Source organism: Schistocerca nitens, chromosome 2 (assembly GCF_023898315.1).
Source record: "Schistocerca nitens isolate TAMUIC-IGC-003100 chromosome 2, iqSchNite1.1, whole genome shotgun sequence".
NCBI classification, from domain to species: domain Eukaryota; kingdom Metazoa; phylum Arthropoda; class Insecta; order Orthoptera; family Acrididae; genus Schistocerca; species Schistocerca nitens.
In genome coordinates this window covers 401,320,002-401,338,112 of record NC_064615.1, presented here as the reverse complement: position 1 = coordinate 401,338,112, position 18,111 = coordinate 401,320,002, and the positions used below count along the sequence as shown (strand labels likewise).

The window sequence follows — 18,111 nt, the reverse complement described above, 5'->3', positions numbered from 1 at the left end:
CACTTCAGATTGGTCCTTGATAATACCCCTAAATATTTGAAATGATGTGATGTGTTTGAGATTTTCGCCACTAATTTTGTAATGTGACACTGTCAGGATCTTTTTGTTTGTAGAGCCGTTATCCTGCATTTATCTAGATTTAAAGACAGCTACCATACTTTATAGCCTACGTTATATCGAGTCACTCAGTAAATATTTTTGAACAATCTCCATTTGTTTTCAATGCTAAGGACAAGTGACATTACAAGACTCGAAGACTTGGCTCTTACCATTCAGGTGACTTGGTGTGCTGCTCTGCAATCAGCGCAGCTTCTGCTCTTGCTCGCAGCCGCGAGTCCGATATCGATGACAGGTAGTCTGCAACAAGGAGACGAAGGAGGGAATTAGAGTACCCACACTGCTACGGTGGCAGAGAAATAAGACACATTGCCTAGCCTTTTCAATACTCTGTGCAAGACAGCGGAACACTCAAAAAACCATATGTATGTAAAATGATTTTTTATTCTCTCTGACATCGTGCATGACAGCACATACTTTAAGAATCTTTAAGGGATACAATCAACTGACACACTCGTCAAATGAATAAAAGAACTCCATTCATCAGTCTAGTTTCATATCCTCTGTTAAATGCAAGTTACTCACTGCCTTACCAACTGAGCATGAAATACGCTACTTGCAGTCTCATTCGCATGAGAAAATGTCAACAAAAGCGCACTTAAAGCAGTCACATCATTCAGCCAGCAAGTAACAAATGTGTAAGGTTGACCATGTTTATGTTCAATGCCAGAATATAACTAATCACAGCCGTGCTGGGACATTATCATTTGCTGCAAAATCCCAGCTATAACTGTCACCTGTACTTTACTTTCTCACCATTGGCTGTCTTAATTCCAGATTGTATCCAGTTGTTTACGAGCTTCAGTTTCTTGGCACTATCTTTTAACTAAAATTGAGCAATAATATGTTTTTACTGACTGTTCTACAGGCAGGGAGGAAAGGAAGACGTCTGCTCCCCCTGACCCCTAGGAAAATTTGTCTTCACAAACAGAACTCGTATCCCTTCCTGGCCACAAAGATCCTTGTATCAGTTCAGCATCAGTTTGAAGAAAGCCGGAACATGGGATGAATACCAACTAGTAGCAAGTGCACCCAGAACCATTTGAATCTCAAAACCATTTCGCCACTCACTGCAAAACTGATACGAGTTGTTCGGCTAGCACAGAGCATGGGTACACTTAATAAGTCACCACATAGTCTTTCTACTCATCTGATTCTGTCATTACGCTTTTCCTGCCTTGTGCTAATATTTTCACCTCTACTTAACTTCTGCACCCACATTCTGGTCTTTGACTAGGGTCATTTCATGCCAAGGGGACCAGGGGTCCCCACTCAGCCATCTCCAAAATCTAATGAAATTTGGTGTGAAGATTCTATATCGTCTATGATGCTTATATATCAAATTTCTATTCAGTATCTTCAGTGGTTGAATTTTTAGGGGCTTTTGAAGAGAGGCTACTCGCCTTCGCATTATATACAAAGGTGCAATTGTGCCAAGTTTGCTAGGATTTTTTAAAAGTTCTAGTACACATTCGGTAATTTGCTTCATTGCACAAAAACAACTTTTATGCTGAATCAAACATGGCAAAAATATAGATACAAGCCTCTAAAGTGGCTAAAAAATTCGTCGTGCAATTCTGAGAGCCAAGGTTTGCCCGACCACTGCTACTTTTCTAATGAACCAATCAACCCAAACTTCAAAGGGTTATTCCTAGTTATGATGTCTATACATGGATCAAATTTAACTAACATTGGATGCCTAGAAGAAAAGATATGCATCTGCAAAGTTGTCCAAAATGTTCTATATTCAAATTTTAGGGTTTTTTTGGGAGGAAATATCCCAATTGTGTTTTATTCAATTCTCTTTTTCTTACCACAGCTTGAAAGAGCATGCTTTAAGCTTTCAAAGCTATATTATTTAATTTCTGGATCTAGCATATTGATGGGTAAGAATACATTTCAAAAGTTATTATTTTGGTCATTATGTCCAACAATTAATTTTTTTTTTTTGAGTGTATAAATCAATTTCAAACATTCATTCAACATATGCCATAAAACAAGTATAATACACAACACAGCAAATTTGCAAAACAAAAATACTAAAGAGTCAGTTCCACAATTTTGTCAAGGACAGATGGGGGAAAACTGTTTTGTCTTCCTAATGGTGATAGTAATGTGCTTCTAAAGTCATGAAAATATGTTGCTCAAGAATTCAGCAGGTCTCTTTAGCAGCTGGCCAGTGGAAGGAACGATCAGAACCATGTGGGTACACAAAGCTGATCAGAACATCTTCTTGGTCATGTGAATTTTGCTATGAACTTCATTTGAAAGACATGGACAGCAATGGTATCATGATGGAGGCAGTTGCTAATCATACAAATGCTAATACGCTGACATTCTTTGCCACCCAAATAGATAACAAATGGATGTAATGTGGCCTGACTATTCTCCCCATGAAATCCTTGCACAGCATCAACAACAAATGAATAATTCTCAGCAAAATACATCATTATAATTAATTCATTTACAACAAGATTTCTTTTTAGCTGCATAAGGTATAAACTTTAGTGTTTTGTCACAAAGTGATGGCTTCTTAAACCAGTAATTTTCAAAATAAGTGTCTCCATGGAATCTTCAACAGTTTGCTGACATGTCTCCAATGTGTGTCTGTCAGTATGGGCCTATGTTGGTATTATATTGTTTCTTCAGGGCCATAGTCTTTAAAAGTGTCTTTGAGAAAAGCCTCTAGTTGTACTTTATTACTATATCTTCGTCGTTTACCAGCCATGGCTGGACAGACTGCGTCACAAATACAATGTTTATCAACTAACATTTATACAACACCATATACAAAATTTATATTACAAATAAAAGAAAATATTTATGCAGTGCACAAAAACACATAGAACATAGAGAAAATGAAATATAACTAAACAGGAAAGTAAAACTTCATAGCAGCAAATGAAAATACCATAAAGCAAAATGTTTAAAAGACCATGTAGATCACACACATAAAGTTTCATTTTGGCAAAATATGTGCTTTAAGTAAAACACAAAATTAAATGTGCAGTTAACTGAGAACATAAAAAGAAGATTAAATTTAGGCAAAATTATATATAAAACATAACAATATTTATTATTTTGTCCATTCACTAGAACCTCTGTTGAAAAACTCATCCAAGGAATATAATGGATGTTGTTTCAAGTCCTGAGCAATTTTTTTCCGAAATAATTCAGGTGGCAGGGATTTCACTTCTGGAGGCAGTTGATTGTGCATTTTTAGGGCGACTGTTGGAAAGCTGTCTTGTGTACTTGATAGGCGACACCTTGGCACTTCAGTGTTCCTTTTACAGCGAGTGTCATGATTATGTATTTCTTGTCTTATGCTAAAATTCCTTTGATTTTCTTTTATATAAATGAGGCAGAAAAACACATACTGGCTAAAAACAGTCATTATGCCTAGCCTGGTGAAAATAGGCTTACAGTGGTCCAGTCTTTTGCTAGAGGATATGATCCTGATGGCTTTTTTTTGTAATAGCAGCACATCTTTGCTGCCTGAGGAGTGTCCCCACAACAAAAATCCATAGCTAATGTGGCTGTGGAAGAGTGCATGGTAGATTATTGTGAGGAACTGGTCAGTTATTACCCTCTTCAGCTTCCTCAGGAGGTATATCACACGAGAAAGTTTGGTGCATACATATGCAGTGTGATCATTCATGGAGAGTTTGCTGTCAATCTTGAAGCCCAGCAGTGTGACAGTCTCCATGTTTTCTTGGTCTTCAATGTTGGTTAGACTGCATATCAAATGTTGGATTTTTTCCTCATTGATCTTCATTTTGTTTATGATGAACCATTCTTTTATTTCTTCAAACATCAAATTTGATGCACCAAGAGCTTCTGCAGCTGTATGTCCTTTGGCAATAAGGGTAGTGTCATCTGCAAACTGCAACATTTGACTATTACAGCTCATATCATTGACATATATGAGGAATAGGAGAGGTCCTAAAACTGATCCTTGGGGCACTCCATGTTCCAGTTTTTGTTCAAGAGAAGTTGCTCCGTGCACGGATACTACTCGATTTCGGCTTTCCAAATAAGATTGGAGTGTTGATAGAACAACACCTCCAACACCATACCGTCTTAACTTGGCTATTAGTGTTGTGTGTGAGATGCAGCCAAAGGCTTTGCTGAGGTCACAGAGTGTCAGTGCCACACTCTCTCTCTCTTCAAAACTCTGTTGAATCGTTTTTAATAAGTCCAGTGTGGATGTCACTGTTGATCTCCCTTTGCGGAATCCGTGCTGTTTGTTTTGGAATAAGTTGTTTTCCTCAAAGTAATTCAGTACCTGGCAGTGCATCACAGACTCAGTAACTTTGGCTAGTACTGGTACCACTGAGATTGGTCTGAAGCTGGACACCTCGCACGGATCCCCCTTCTTATATATTGGTACTGTGCGCGCCAGTTTAAGGAAGTCTGGGAAGACACCAGAAGATAGACATTTGTTTATTGCTATGGCTAGTGGCTGAGCTAATTCTGCAATAATTTTCTTTAGCAGTGTGCAGGACATGCCATAGATGTCTACACGTTCTGAGTGTTTGTAGGAATTCACTGTTTTTATCATGTCTTCAGGGTTTACTTCCTTCCAGTTTTGAATACTGCAACTGTCTGCATTTCTTATGTTTGCAGTCGGATCTAGGTCAGAGTGTGGAATTTCACTCACTGTCTTTTCCATTATTCTGACAAAATATTCATTGAAGTCATCAGGGCTACATGAATGTAAGCAGGAAGTAGTCTTCTTTCTGTTCTCGTTTACAAGATTCCAGGCAGCTTTACAAAGATTTTGGGCCTCTTTAATGTATGTATCATTATATTTCTTTTTTGCTTCCTCTACTGCCTTCCTATATGCTTTTTTGGCTTTTAGGTAGTTGCGGTGATGTAATTCTTACCTGGAATGTCTAAAGCTGATTTCATTCAGTCTTTGCACATTATTACAATACACTTCAATTTATTGAGCTTGGGGGTGTACCATTGTTTCACATTGATAACTTTCTGCCTGCCTTGTGATTTGTCCACGGGATTCTTCACTGGTCTTACCGGAAAAATGTCATCAAATATTGCTTTTAAGGTTTGGAACAGACATAAGAAAGAATTACTGCCTACTAACTCTGCAATTTTCTGCTGCCAGTTTACACAAGACAGAGCTGCTTTGAGATCATTTAGTCTCTCTACATTAACAAATCTTCTTTTGAATGTTTAGTTTGAATGCCATGTACTTATCTGCAGTTTGCTCCTCATACTGGTTTCCATTACTAGCACACAGTGATCTGCTATCATGGGTTCAGCTACACTGAGTTTAGAATCCCAGATGTTGAGGTTGGTGATTATGGTGTCCAGGCATGCACCACCCCTTGTTGGGAGCTTGTTTGCAATAAACAACCCATAACTGGTAATTAATCTCATAAAGACCCTCTCTCTGGCATCTCCATCACCTATGTGTATGTTAAAATCTAAACACAGTGCGATTTTTGACTTTAGGCGTGTTAGGTAACACAAACAGTTCACCACATGCCCAATAAAATTCTCAAAGTTACCATCTGGTGAATGGTACACAGCAACAACAAAGGCAAAGGTCCCGAGTTTGAGTCTCGGTCCGGCACACAGTTTTAATCTGCCAGGAAGTTTCATATCAGCTCACACTCTGCTGCAGAGTGAAAATCTCATTCTGGAAACATCCCCCAGACTGTGGCTAAGCCATGTCTCCGCTTTATCCTTTCTTTCAGGAGTGCTAGTTCTGCAAGTTTCGCAGGAGAGCTTCTGTAAAGTTGGGAAGGTAGCAGACGAGGTACTGGCAGAAGTAAAGCTGTGAGGACGGGGTGTGAGTCGTGCTCGCGTAGCTCAGTTGGTAGAGCACTTGCCCGCGATAGGCAAAGGTCCCGAGTTCGAGTCTCGGTCCGGCACACAGTTTTAATCTGCCAGGAAGTTTTAAATCAATATTTGTTAATAACAGTGCAGCTAATTCAAGATCAAAATCCACACAAAAACTGCTTAAATCAATTTCCTTGATGCTATGATCTCTGTTGGCATACACAGAGACCCCACCATGGGTTGCAGTTCTTCGAAACCAAGCACTGGTCATGTCTAAGTATTCAACAGATTTATAGAAATCACCTTCTGCTTCAGCTAGCCAGTGTTCACAAATACATAAAACATCTGGTTTAATTTCTTCTATAAAAAATGATAGGAGATCCATTTTGGTCCTTATGCACTGCACATTTACACTTGCAATGATTACAGGCGTATGGTTTTCAGTACTAGCAACATCCTTGTACAGTGATCCTTGTTTTTAACTTCATAATCTATTTTATTGGCATAATGGTTGGTCTACGGAACAAAAAACGCTTAATTACAACATTTTTGGGCCATACAGCAGTGTCCATTAGCTTGTCTTTTACATAAAAGTCTACACCAATCTTAAAACTACTATTTACACCCTTAGATTCCAATTTTGCTACATGAAAGTTGCTATGACCTGGTAGGATTTTCTTCAAGAAGTTAATTACGTTTTCTGCTGTCGTTCCACTTTTCACCTTTCCTAAATAAAATCATGCTCTCTTTTCCCCATACAGCATTCCTTGGTCATCACCAGTGCCTATTATTTCATTTTTCCTGTCATTAACACTTGAATTTCCAACTACTGTGATGGAATTGGTTGGAGGAGTTGATCTGATAGTCACTGTCTGTGGCAGTTTGCATGGTATAGCTGTATTTAGCGCTGTGTTATTTGTTTGTTGTTCTGCAGAAGTTGTTGGGGTTTTCTTGTCCCTATGGCAAACACTTCTTTTCCTAGAACTTACTACACGCCACTCTGTATTGGGTGAGAGATTATTTTCTGAGGAATCTGCAGAGTTGTAGAGACTGTTTTCGTCTTTATTAATGCCAGATCCTGTTTTGTTGACCGATACATTGTTTACATCAAAACACTCATTTGATTCCATGATATCAGTTTGATTACAATTTACGGTTGGAGTTTTTTCGTCTGGAATGATCTGTTTTCCTTGTTGTAGAAAGTGATTTGAACAGTTTCTGTCACTACTTACATTATTACATCATTCATCAGCGCCGTTTCCTCGATCACCGACAGTTGTTTTGGATGTGTGAGCTGGGCTGCACAGCACATTAACCGCAATTGACACTCTTCCATTTATAGTTGAGCAATATCTACTTGGCTCACACCAGCAGCTGTGGCAATTACCTTAGTAATGCTAGCTTGGGCTTTCAGAACTTTGTGCTTTATCTATCCCTTTGAATCCCATTTGCAGATCTGTTAAACCTTTAATGGTGATTCTTCAAGTAATGATCATGAAGTATTAGCAGTAAAGCACGCATCAATGACATCCATGTGGATGGTGATTCTTGCTTATTCTGGTGGGATGATTCTCTTTGGGCCACTTATTGTCTACATTTGGTACAAATTTTCTGACCAAGTTTAAAAACGTTAGTCAAAAAAACTTCAACCTATCAGACACTGCAATGGTCACTGCTGTTAAAGCCTTCTTGGTTACATGTTTTTCTTTACCAAATGGGTTGCAGCAAGTCTTCTGCAGGAACTGAAATTTTGTCATCAACAAGGCATTATGGTATGGACAAATTTGGGTATCTTCAGTAAAATCAAGCCCAGACCCATGTCGTAGAAGCTCCTTGTTCATTGGTGACATTTCCTTAACTGATTGTAATTGACTTCTGTCATAATAGAATGGTGAAGACTTATGACAATCAGCTACATCTGATCCACCAAAGTAGCTGGGTGAAGGGGTCTCTTGGTTCATTTTACACAATAGTTCATTAATCTATAACAAGCAATTTTGAAAGCTTATGAATATCCAGGTTTGAAGCATAGAAGACTCAGACTTGTTTGTATATAAAATATACAAATTAGGCCATCAAAACAAATTGTTTTAGTGCTTACTTTCAGCTACAACAATGATTAATTATTATTCAACCACACAGTATTCCACACTAAGACTGTACAATGTCAACACCAAAAATTACACCTCACAGAAGACTGACACAGTGAAAATTGACAATAATGAAACCACCAATTGTAAGTGTATCAAACAAAAATAACTATGTAAAATCCCCACGGCTGGAAAGGGATGCCAGCATGCCCTAAAAAAAAAAAGTGACAATGCATATATGTCCACCAACCACCATGCATTGATTGTAGAGTTAAAACATTCTTAACAACATAACATTCCATTATGATCCTCTAGCTTTGATCTTAAGAGCACCATGTAAAAACACTTATTAGCACAGTTACATACCCTAACTGCAGGCAAATCTTATACTAGTGAGAGATATTACAATTACCTATTTTTTGATTTACATCTTCAAATTGTATTAATTTTTGTATTTAGTGATAATCGATTTTCCCTACATTCGAATAGGTATTCTTACTCATTAATATGCAAGGTCCAGAAATTAAACAGTATAGCTTTGAAAGCTTAAAGCATGCTCTTTCCCGAGGATTCAACAAGACGCAGTTGAGATATTGCCCCCCAAAAATACCCTAAAACTGCATATAGAAAATTTTGGGCAACTTTGCAGATGCACATCTTTTCTTCTAGGCATCCAATGTTAATTAAATTTGATCTATGTGCAGACATCTTAGGTGGAATAACGCTCTTAAGTTTTGGTGTGATCGGTTCATATGAAAAGTAGCAGTGGTCAGCCAAACCTTGGCTCTCAGAATAGCACGACGAATCTTTTAGCCACTTTAGAGGCTTGTATCTATATTTAAGTGTGGCTAACTCCCAATTTTTTTTATAAAAACTTGTCAATGTATGTCACAGCTAATGACCAAATGTATGCTGGAAGTTTTAAAAAAGCCTAGCTAACTCGGCACATCTGCACACGATGCGAAGGCGAGTAGCCTCTCTTTAAAAGCCCTAAAATTTCAACCACTGAAGATACTGGACTGAAATTTGGTATATAACCATCAAAAACCGTAAAAAATTCACACCAAATGTCATTCGATTTGGAGATGGTCGAGTGGGGACACTTTTTAATATTGGCCCCTTTGACGTGGAATGACCCACTACCCCTACTGTTATTTCTGCTATGGAACCCAGGAATACGTAACACGATGCAACAGAATAAGGGAGACCAGGGGAAATACAGACATCCCAGACAATAAAGACATTGTTTTCTCAGTCAATAGGAACAGTGCTGTAGCACAGCAAATGGTGCTAGAAGCAGAGTAGAGGGGCGACGAGGTATTGTAAACAAGTCTTACTGTGGCACTAAAAACTAACTTTAATTGAATTTTGATGCTATGTCTGATTATGTTAAAATTCGGGTCAGTTTTTAAAAAACTCTAATAACTGTATAGTGTTGGTAGATAGTATGTTTTCCAGCGTGTCTTTTAGTATGGGTTTTGCAACTTCTCGAGCTTTGGCAAAGCCATTAAAGTTTGTCTCTGCCATGATGTCCAAGTGGGTTAATATCGACAAGTAAATGTGGGACAATGTCAACAGTGTGTTGATATTTCCCCGCATTCAAAACTTTAAAAAAAAGTTGTTTTCACTTATGTAGTGTCTTATACCTAATTTAAGAACGGTGACGACTAGAAAAAGAAAATTAGCGACAGCTAAATGGACTGAAGAAACCCTAAAAAAAGCATTAAGTTTAGAGAAGTGAGGAAGATCACTGAACAGCATCTCAATGGAGCTGAACATACCGAGAATTAAATTTTATGATCGATTAAAATTCAGTTCAGACCTTTCTCGAGGATGTTGTTGTTGTGGTCTTCAGTCTCCATGCTACTCTATCCCCGTTTCTACTCCGGAACAAGAATTAGTCAAACAAATAACTACATTAGCGCAATTATTCTATCGTATTTCCCTTGTTGAGCTGCAACGAACTGCCTCCGACTTTGCCGAAAAACTTGGCCTTAAGCACAGTTTTAATAAAATTACCTAATCGGCTGGAGAAGACTGCCTTTCAGGTTTTAAAACGAGTGCTCCTTCCCGCACCATGTTAACTATTACTGGAAGCCACCGTTGGTGTCGAACTAACCTGTGCCTTCCTTTCGTAGGGATCTCCCACAGATTTCTTTTCATTGCCTACTCTTTTTAGTATGTAATCATTTCTTACACAGTTTACAGCACCATATTTCAAATGTTTTCAATTTCTTCCTCCCCACATTCCACTTCCATAAATCTTGTAAAATAAATGTACACTTTTACGAACTTCTTCCTCATTTTCACATCAATATTTGATATAAAAATAGCTCTTTTAATGAAGAAACATTTCTTTACCTGCGTCAGTCTACTTCCAGTTTACTGCTTCGACCTCTTAACACAACAAGAATTGTCGACGTAAATTTAAATACTATAAACAACCAGGTAATCACGCAGTGGCTTAATCTAGTTACGTTGCACTGAATGAACTTCGGTGTTTTAGTTAACACAGATTAATTTCACACGTGGGATTCTGGGCCAAAAGATTGAAATTAAATTTAATATCCAACACAAAAACAAAATTGTATTCATACAGTCTACTCGTGCTGTACCTCTACTCAAACATGCAAGAACTAGGTCACAAGAAAATTAAATAAATATAATTTTCTGGCATTAAATATAGTTGCCTATAGTACAGAGTAACAATGTTGAATAGTAAGCATGCACCAACCCAAAAATGCACCAAATTATTCGAAACAATATACTGAGGTGCCCAACCCCTGAAACTCTCGCATTTTGATAAACAACCCAGCCCAAAACACTTGTACACCGCTCGGGATGCTGTTCTGGGCTACTGAGAACAAAACGCACAAATGTTACGTTAGCCCTCACGAGTATAATGGCGCATTGCAAAACGATTCATATCAGAAAAAAATTACTCATTTACTATAAATGACGAACCATAATCTGAAAAATTTTGCAGGTACACTGAATGAATGGGAGCTGGTATGAGTTATTTTACTAAATATTACAAGCATTGTAGGAAGGGAAGTGGAGCAAACACTAGCCTCCATTTATGTCTTGGTACTTGTACAAAGGACAATGTTGTCGTGTATCGACACGACTAACTGCAGTTTTACGACTGGAAAAATATTTTAAAGAGGAATGACATTTGCAATTGGGTGCCCGGTCAGATTTACCAGTCTTTTTCAAAAATACCATCGTTTGCTGCGCCTCACCTTGTTGCAGGATTCCGAAAAGGTATGACGTGCCATGCTAGTATTTGGCGATTCTGCTTTGAAAATAATGTCTCTAGATATTCATCTGGTGCGGGCAATCATAAGACTCCTGTACTGTCGCTGACGTACTCGTTAGCTTAATATCGTGGGATTACAATTCCGGAATGTAGACAAATTGAAACACACGCCACTGACATATTTACGGAGCATATTCGTCTATACAATCTTCTCCGAGGAATCCACGAAATACTGTAGTTTCTGTTCGCTGACTGATATGTCACAATTCAAGCCGTATTCATATCAAAACATAGTCATCGAAATGTGCAAACTTGATACCGTGCACAAGCATTGTTTCATTATTGATTCACCGATAAGTGTCCATTGGATTTCTATGCAAATAACTAGTTTCGACCTTGACCTTGAACTTGAGGGATTCCCCTATTCAACAACAACGAAACGCGTAGGATGTGCAAGAAGAACTTTGACGAAAAATATGACACTGTAATACCCCTTCTTAGGGCCACATAAAAGATCTTTGTCAAATATATTTGACGAATATTTGATCACATCTTTGATCAAATATTTGACAAAGAAATTTGATAGTGTAGGCACTAAAACGTTCCTGGTAATGCAATTTTATCTTTGAACAAAAAATACATAATCAAAAGGTGGGAATTTAAGGAGATGGGAACTGGATAAACTGAAAGAACCAGAGGTTGTGCAGAGTTTCAGGGAGAGCATAAGGGAACAATTGACAGGAATGGGGGAAAGAAATACAGTAGAAGAAGAATGGGTAGCTTTGAGGAATCAAATAGTGAAGGCAGCAGAGGATCAAGTAGGTAAAAAGGCGAGGGCTAGTAGAAATCCCTGAGTAACAGAAGAGATACTGAATTTAATTGATGAAAGGAGAAAATACAAAAATGCAGTAAGTGAAGCAGGCAAAAAGGAATACAAACGTCTCAAAAATGAGATCGACAGGAAGTGCAAAATGGCTAAGCAGGGATGGCTAGAGGACAAATGTAAGGATGTAGAGGCTTATCTTACGAGGGGTAAGATAGATACTGCCTACAGGAAAATTAAGGAGACCTTTGGAGAAAAAAGAACCACTTGCATGAATGTCAAGAGCTCAGATGGAAACCCAGTTCTAAGCAAAGAAGGGAAAGCAGAAAGGTGGAAGGAGTATATAGAGGGTATACAGTATACAAGGGCAATGTACTTGAGGACAATTTTATGGAAATGGAAGAGGATGTAGATGAAGATGAAATGGGAGATACGATACTGCGTGAAGAGTTTGACAGAGCACTGAAAGACCTGAGTCGAAACAAGGCCACCGGAGTAGACAACATTCCATTAGAACTATTGACGGCCTTGGGAGAGCCAGTCCTGACAAAACTCTACCATCTGGTGAGCAAGATGTATGAGACAGGCAAAATACCGTCAGACTTCAAGAAGAATATAATAATTCCAATCCCAAAGAAAGCAGGTGTTGACAGATGTGAAAAGCCGGCCGCTGGTGGCCGAGCGGTTCTGGCGCTACAGTCTGGAACCGCGCGACCGCTACGGTCGCAGGTTCGAATCCTGCCTCGGGCATGGATGTATGTGTTGTCCTTAGGTTAGTTAGGTTTAAGTAGTTCTAAGTTCTAGGGGACTTATGACCTCAGTAGTTGAGTCCCATAGTGCTCAGAGCCATTTGAACCATTTTGAACAGATGTGAAAATTATCGAACTATCAGTTTAATAAGTCACAGCTGCAAAATACAAACGCGAATTCTTTACGGACGAATGGAAAAACTGGTAGAAGCCGACCTTGGGGAAGATCAGTTTGGATTCCGTAGAAATGTTGGAACACATGAGGCAATACTGACCCTACGACTTATCTTAGAAGAAAGATTAAGGAAAGATAAATCTGCTTTTCTAGCATTTGTAGACTTAGAGAAAGCGTTTGACAATGTTGACTGGAATACTCTCTTTCAAGTTCTGAAGGTAGCAGGGGTAAAATACAGGGAGCGAAAGGCTATTTACAATTTGTACAGAAATCAGATGGCAGTTATAAGAGTCGAGGGACATGAAAGGGAAGCAGTGGTTGGGAAGGGAGTGAGACAGGGTTGTAGCCTGTCCCCGATGTTATTCAATCTGTATATTGAGCAAGCAGTAAAGGAAACAAAAGAAAAGTTCGGAGTAGGTAAAAAAATCCATGGAGAAGAAATAAAAACTTTGAGGATCGCCGATGACATTGTAATTCTGTCAGAGACAGCAAAGGACTCGGAAGAGCAGTTGAACGGAATGGACAGTGTCTTGAAAGGAGGATATAAGATGAACATCAACAAAAGCAACTTGTTTTAAACCTTCAGAAATGTAAAATTGTGCTCTTCACAAATCGAAAAAACGTAATATCCTACGACTGTCATATCAATGAGTCACTGCTGGAATCGGCCAACTCATACAAATACCCCTGTGCGTAACGCTTTGTAGGGATATGAAATGGAATGATCACATAGGTTCGGGTAAAGCAGAAGGTAGACTTCGTTTTAGAGGTAGAATACTGGGAAGTGAAATCAATCTACAAAGGAAGTTGCTTATAAATCACTCGTGCGACCAGTTCTAGAATGCTGCTCAAGTGTGTGAGACCCGTTCCAGACAGGACTAACAGGGGATATTGAACGCATGTAGAGAAGGGCAGCACGAATGATCACAGGTTTGTTTAATCCGTGGGAGAGTGTCACAGAGATACTGAAGGAACTGAACTGGAAGACTCTTGAAGATAGACGTAAACTATCCCGAGAAAGTCTATTAACAAAGTTTCATGAACTGACTTTAAATGATTACTCTGTGAATATCCCTTATCTATCACTCATGTAGGGATCGTGATGACAAGATTAGAACAATTACTGCACGCACAGAAGCATTTGAACAATCATTCTTCCCGCGCTCCATACGTGAATTGAACAGGGAAAAACCTAATAACTGGTACAATGGGACGTACCATTCGCCACGCACCACTCGGTGGTTTGCAGAGTATAGATGAAGATGTAGCTATAGTGGCTCTTCGTGCACACGGTTTGCATTTGATGCCATGAGTTTCGTACTATCACGAGACGTGCCTGAAGAACGAATTTATAGTGTAAACAGTGATGTGTGCTGGTGAACAAAAATATAATATAAATGAAAATTGTATTCTTATTTCAAACTTACATTAATGAGACTCTTCAGTCATTCTACCAAAGCATTGCATACTTCTGGTACCAAGACGCTTATTTACTAATTCGAGGACAGTACACTTTAAAGAGATAAATTTAACTTATGTACAAATCACTAGTAGCTAAAAACGAAAGGGTGATCGCCAGTCGGATTGTAAATGGTATACACTCTCTTACATCTGCATCAGTTTTAGCAATTCTGCTTGTACCAGGTATTCGAAGTCGTGTTTCGACATTCTGCTAAAATTCAGAAAAAGGTATGTGCACGAGTTAAATTTTCTGAAGCAATCCGCTTACTTAAAAAAGAAGCACCAACAAATCCCGATTTCTTTTCTTCTTTCTAACTTTATTCCTTGCATTTTTTTGTTTTTAAAATTCAGCCTTAATCACACCACGTATGTTACAAGAACATATGTGATATGATTAAGACTGAATTTTATAAACAACAAAATTTTAAAAATTTTAATCACTGTTCCAAAAATGTTTATTAAAATTGTGTATTCCTTGCGTTATGTAAAAACGGGAGAACCGCACTAATTTCCACTAGCACAAGTTCCGCCATTTTGTGGTAATAGTGTGGCGCCGTGTAAACACTTCCGGCTCGGAAATGTAACGCTGCAAGCATTGCCAGGGAACGGTGAGGTAATATCATCGTACATGTGGCTGCAGTTCGTATGGACGCAATGTTGCTGGACAACATTGTCGGCCATATGAAATTTTTATGGCCAGTGTAAACGTACCTTTACAGATTGTCAAGCAACAATTTCAGTAAATAACCAAATGTACTGGATGTAGATATCACAATGACGTGAGTACATTTGTATTTCACTTGTGGGTGCGAATGGAAAAACTAAAAAAATTGAAAACAGTCAGTCAAATGATGTGTCTAAAAGTAAGAAGTAAAACAAAATAGATAAACATTTGATGCACCTTATTTACTGGAAAGGATTTCGAGCACCATTTAAAGGTGCGTCAAGCTTTTCACTTATCTTTTATTTCTTACATTTAGGAAAATAATTTCACAAAACATTTGGACGACTTTTTCAATTTTTTATTTTATTTTCAAAGTTGATAGTATTGACACCTCAGTTGCTCTCTTAAGTCTACTGTTCTGTAAATGCCTAAATTTAGTACTTGATTCGAAGAAAGTCTTTTTTGTTGTTTAATATCACATTAATGTAACTTTTTATGCGAAAATATCCAGGCCTAATGATCTTTTCCACACTTCAGGAGCTGTTAGTGAAATATTTCACATTTCCCTCAAATCACTAAATAAGTTTTTCTTAATTAGCTTGATTACTTTCAAGCAGTTATATATTTTTTGTAGAAATAGACCTCAATTTTATACCACATTCTCCATTTACCACTTTTCGTTTGGCTATAAAAATTCGGACAAAAAAACATTTTGTCATTTCCAGAGAGCCTTGTTTTCGCTCCACTCAAATATTTGACCAAAAAATATTTTATGACATTGGTTACTGGTTAATGCAGGTTGTTTTTAATTGCCAAGCTTGGATGTACCTGAACTAATGTACATTTACGCCTTTCCTCGAAAGATGGCCCTCTGTGTATTTATTTAGTGTGAATGATTTGTGAGCTACAAATGTGAAGTATAATGAAATGGTTGTGCTATTGGTCGTAACGTGTTGATGTTAATAAAATAGTAATTAACATTTATTTTATGGAATGTTAATGAGGAATGCGATGCCAAGTGTGTTAGCTTTCATGTTTCGCCATTCTTTAAAATAATGATTAAATTATTGGAGAAATTACGAGTAATTGATAACAATGTTGAAAAGCGTGACTGAAATTGAATTTCATTATTTCGGGTTTATGACGCATTCAGTTTCGTTATTCAATGGAGCTAATTGCAGTAGACAAAGAGCTTTTTTCCAGTGCAGCTTTTCATGTTTCTAAATCGAGCACATCATAAATTTTAATTGTTATTCTGCAATATGAGAATGCAAATTTAGATCTTAATCGGGTTATTGTGTTGTTTTTACATTCACAAATGTTCTCGAAATATTGCTGCAGTCGGTAGTGGGATGTAATCAAGTTCATCATTATGTATGTGCTCACATTTATACTGTTGTGCTCTGTGTTTGATTCGATCAATACACTGTTGTTGTTTTATCTCCGCTTTTTCACTTGAACTTCCAGCAGTAAACGGAAATGACGGTAATATTTCAGTGCTTAAAGTAGAGGAGACTGGGTGTTTTATAAATATCGCGAAGTGGTATATAAGTTAAGAGTACAGCTTAGTTTCTGAGCAAGCCAAAAGGTCCCTTCGATAACTTTTTCCATTGATGGATATGTTTCCCATTGTACTTCGTTACTAGATTGTGGAAATGAGTGATGAGAAGGAAGAGCGCATGACGTTCTCAGTTCTACACATGGATCGCTAGCAACGATGTTTCACAGTTCATTTCACTGAACTCTGCTTAGAGATTTGACGATTTATCTCGCTTCGTCGGGCCTGTTTTAAACGACTAGGCGATGTAGGCCTATATCTCTTTCATCTCCCCTTTAAAAAATAAAAGAAGGAAATGTTTCTCAGGAGGGGCACTGTAACCTCCTAAACTGTAATTAAATATTTTTGCGTCACAATCTTACAAACAAACAAGGATTTAGGAGACAATCTGAGCAGCCCTCCTAGATTGTTTACCGATGATGCTGTCATTTACCGTTTGAAAAATGTGAAGTCATCCACAGGGGTACTAAAAGGAATTGGAACGATCACATAGATAATGCCATGGCAAACGCAAATCAAAGACAGCGATTTATTGACAGAACATTCAAAAATATAACAGGTTTACTGAATATACTGTTTACACTACGTTTGTCCACCCTTTTCTGGATAATTGCTGTGCAGTGTGGGATCCGCATCAGATAGGATTAACGGAGGACATCGAAAAAGTTCAAAGAAGGGCAGCTCGTTTTGTATTATTCCGAGAGTGCCACAGATATGATACGCGAATGGGGGTGACAGTAATTAAAACAAAGGCGTTTGTCGCTGCACCAGGACCTTCTCGTGATCAATCACAAACTTTCTCCTCGGAGTGTGAAAATGTTTTGATGGCGCCCATCTACATAGGGACAAATGATCATCATAATAAAATAAGCTCGTATGGCAAGATTTAAGGGTTCGTTTTTCCAGCTCGATGTAGAGAAGTTGCTTGAAGGTGGTTCTATGTACCGTCTGCAAGACACTTTATTATGAACTGCAGACTAATCATGTAGATGTACGTGAACTACGGCATGAAAACGGCCAGTAGAACGAGTGAGATGAATGTTCCCCACAAAATATTTGTGACGCGGAAGAATATCAATGTTATTGCTCATCGTTTCACTCGCAGCAATTTCAGCTGACCTCTTAGTTTCCTGCCTAACCACACCCTCAGAAATCGCCACACATTCGGAAATAAGCAGCCAATTACTTAGTTCATCCTTCGTTCCCTAATCAGACGGAAATGTTAAATAACATCTTATATTGCAGATCATACTTATATTACATTGATAATTAAGTCCCTGAATGGATTAACAACGCTAAGATGAAGAAAAAAATATTGGCATGTAGTAGGCTGTGAACCAACATACTTTAACTCTGTAAACTACGACATTATCCATTATGCTTTTTTTTTTTTTTTTGTCAAGGATCTCG

The 18,111-nt window shown here is 38.1% G+C and overlaps 1 protein-coding gene across 2 annotated transcripts in view; it reads right to left on the bottom strand.

Moving 5' to 3' along the window:
* LOC126236248 (uncharacterized) overlaps positions 1 to 18,111 on the bottom strand; it is a 413,771-nt gene that overhangs the window by 156,246 nt on the left and 239,414 nt on the right. For both annotated transcript variants that reach the window (XM_049945397.1, XM_049945398.1), the window contains exon 4: positions 270 to 357. In XM_049945397.1, the coding sequence (XP_049801354.1) occupies positions 270 to 357 (88 nt within the window). The remainder of the gene's footprint in view (positions 1 to 269; positions 358 to 18,111) is intronic.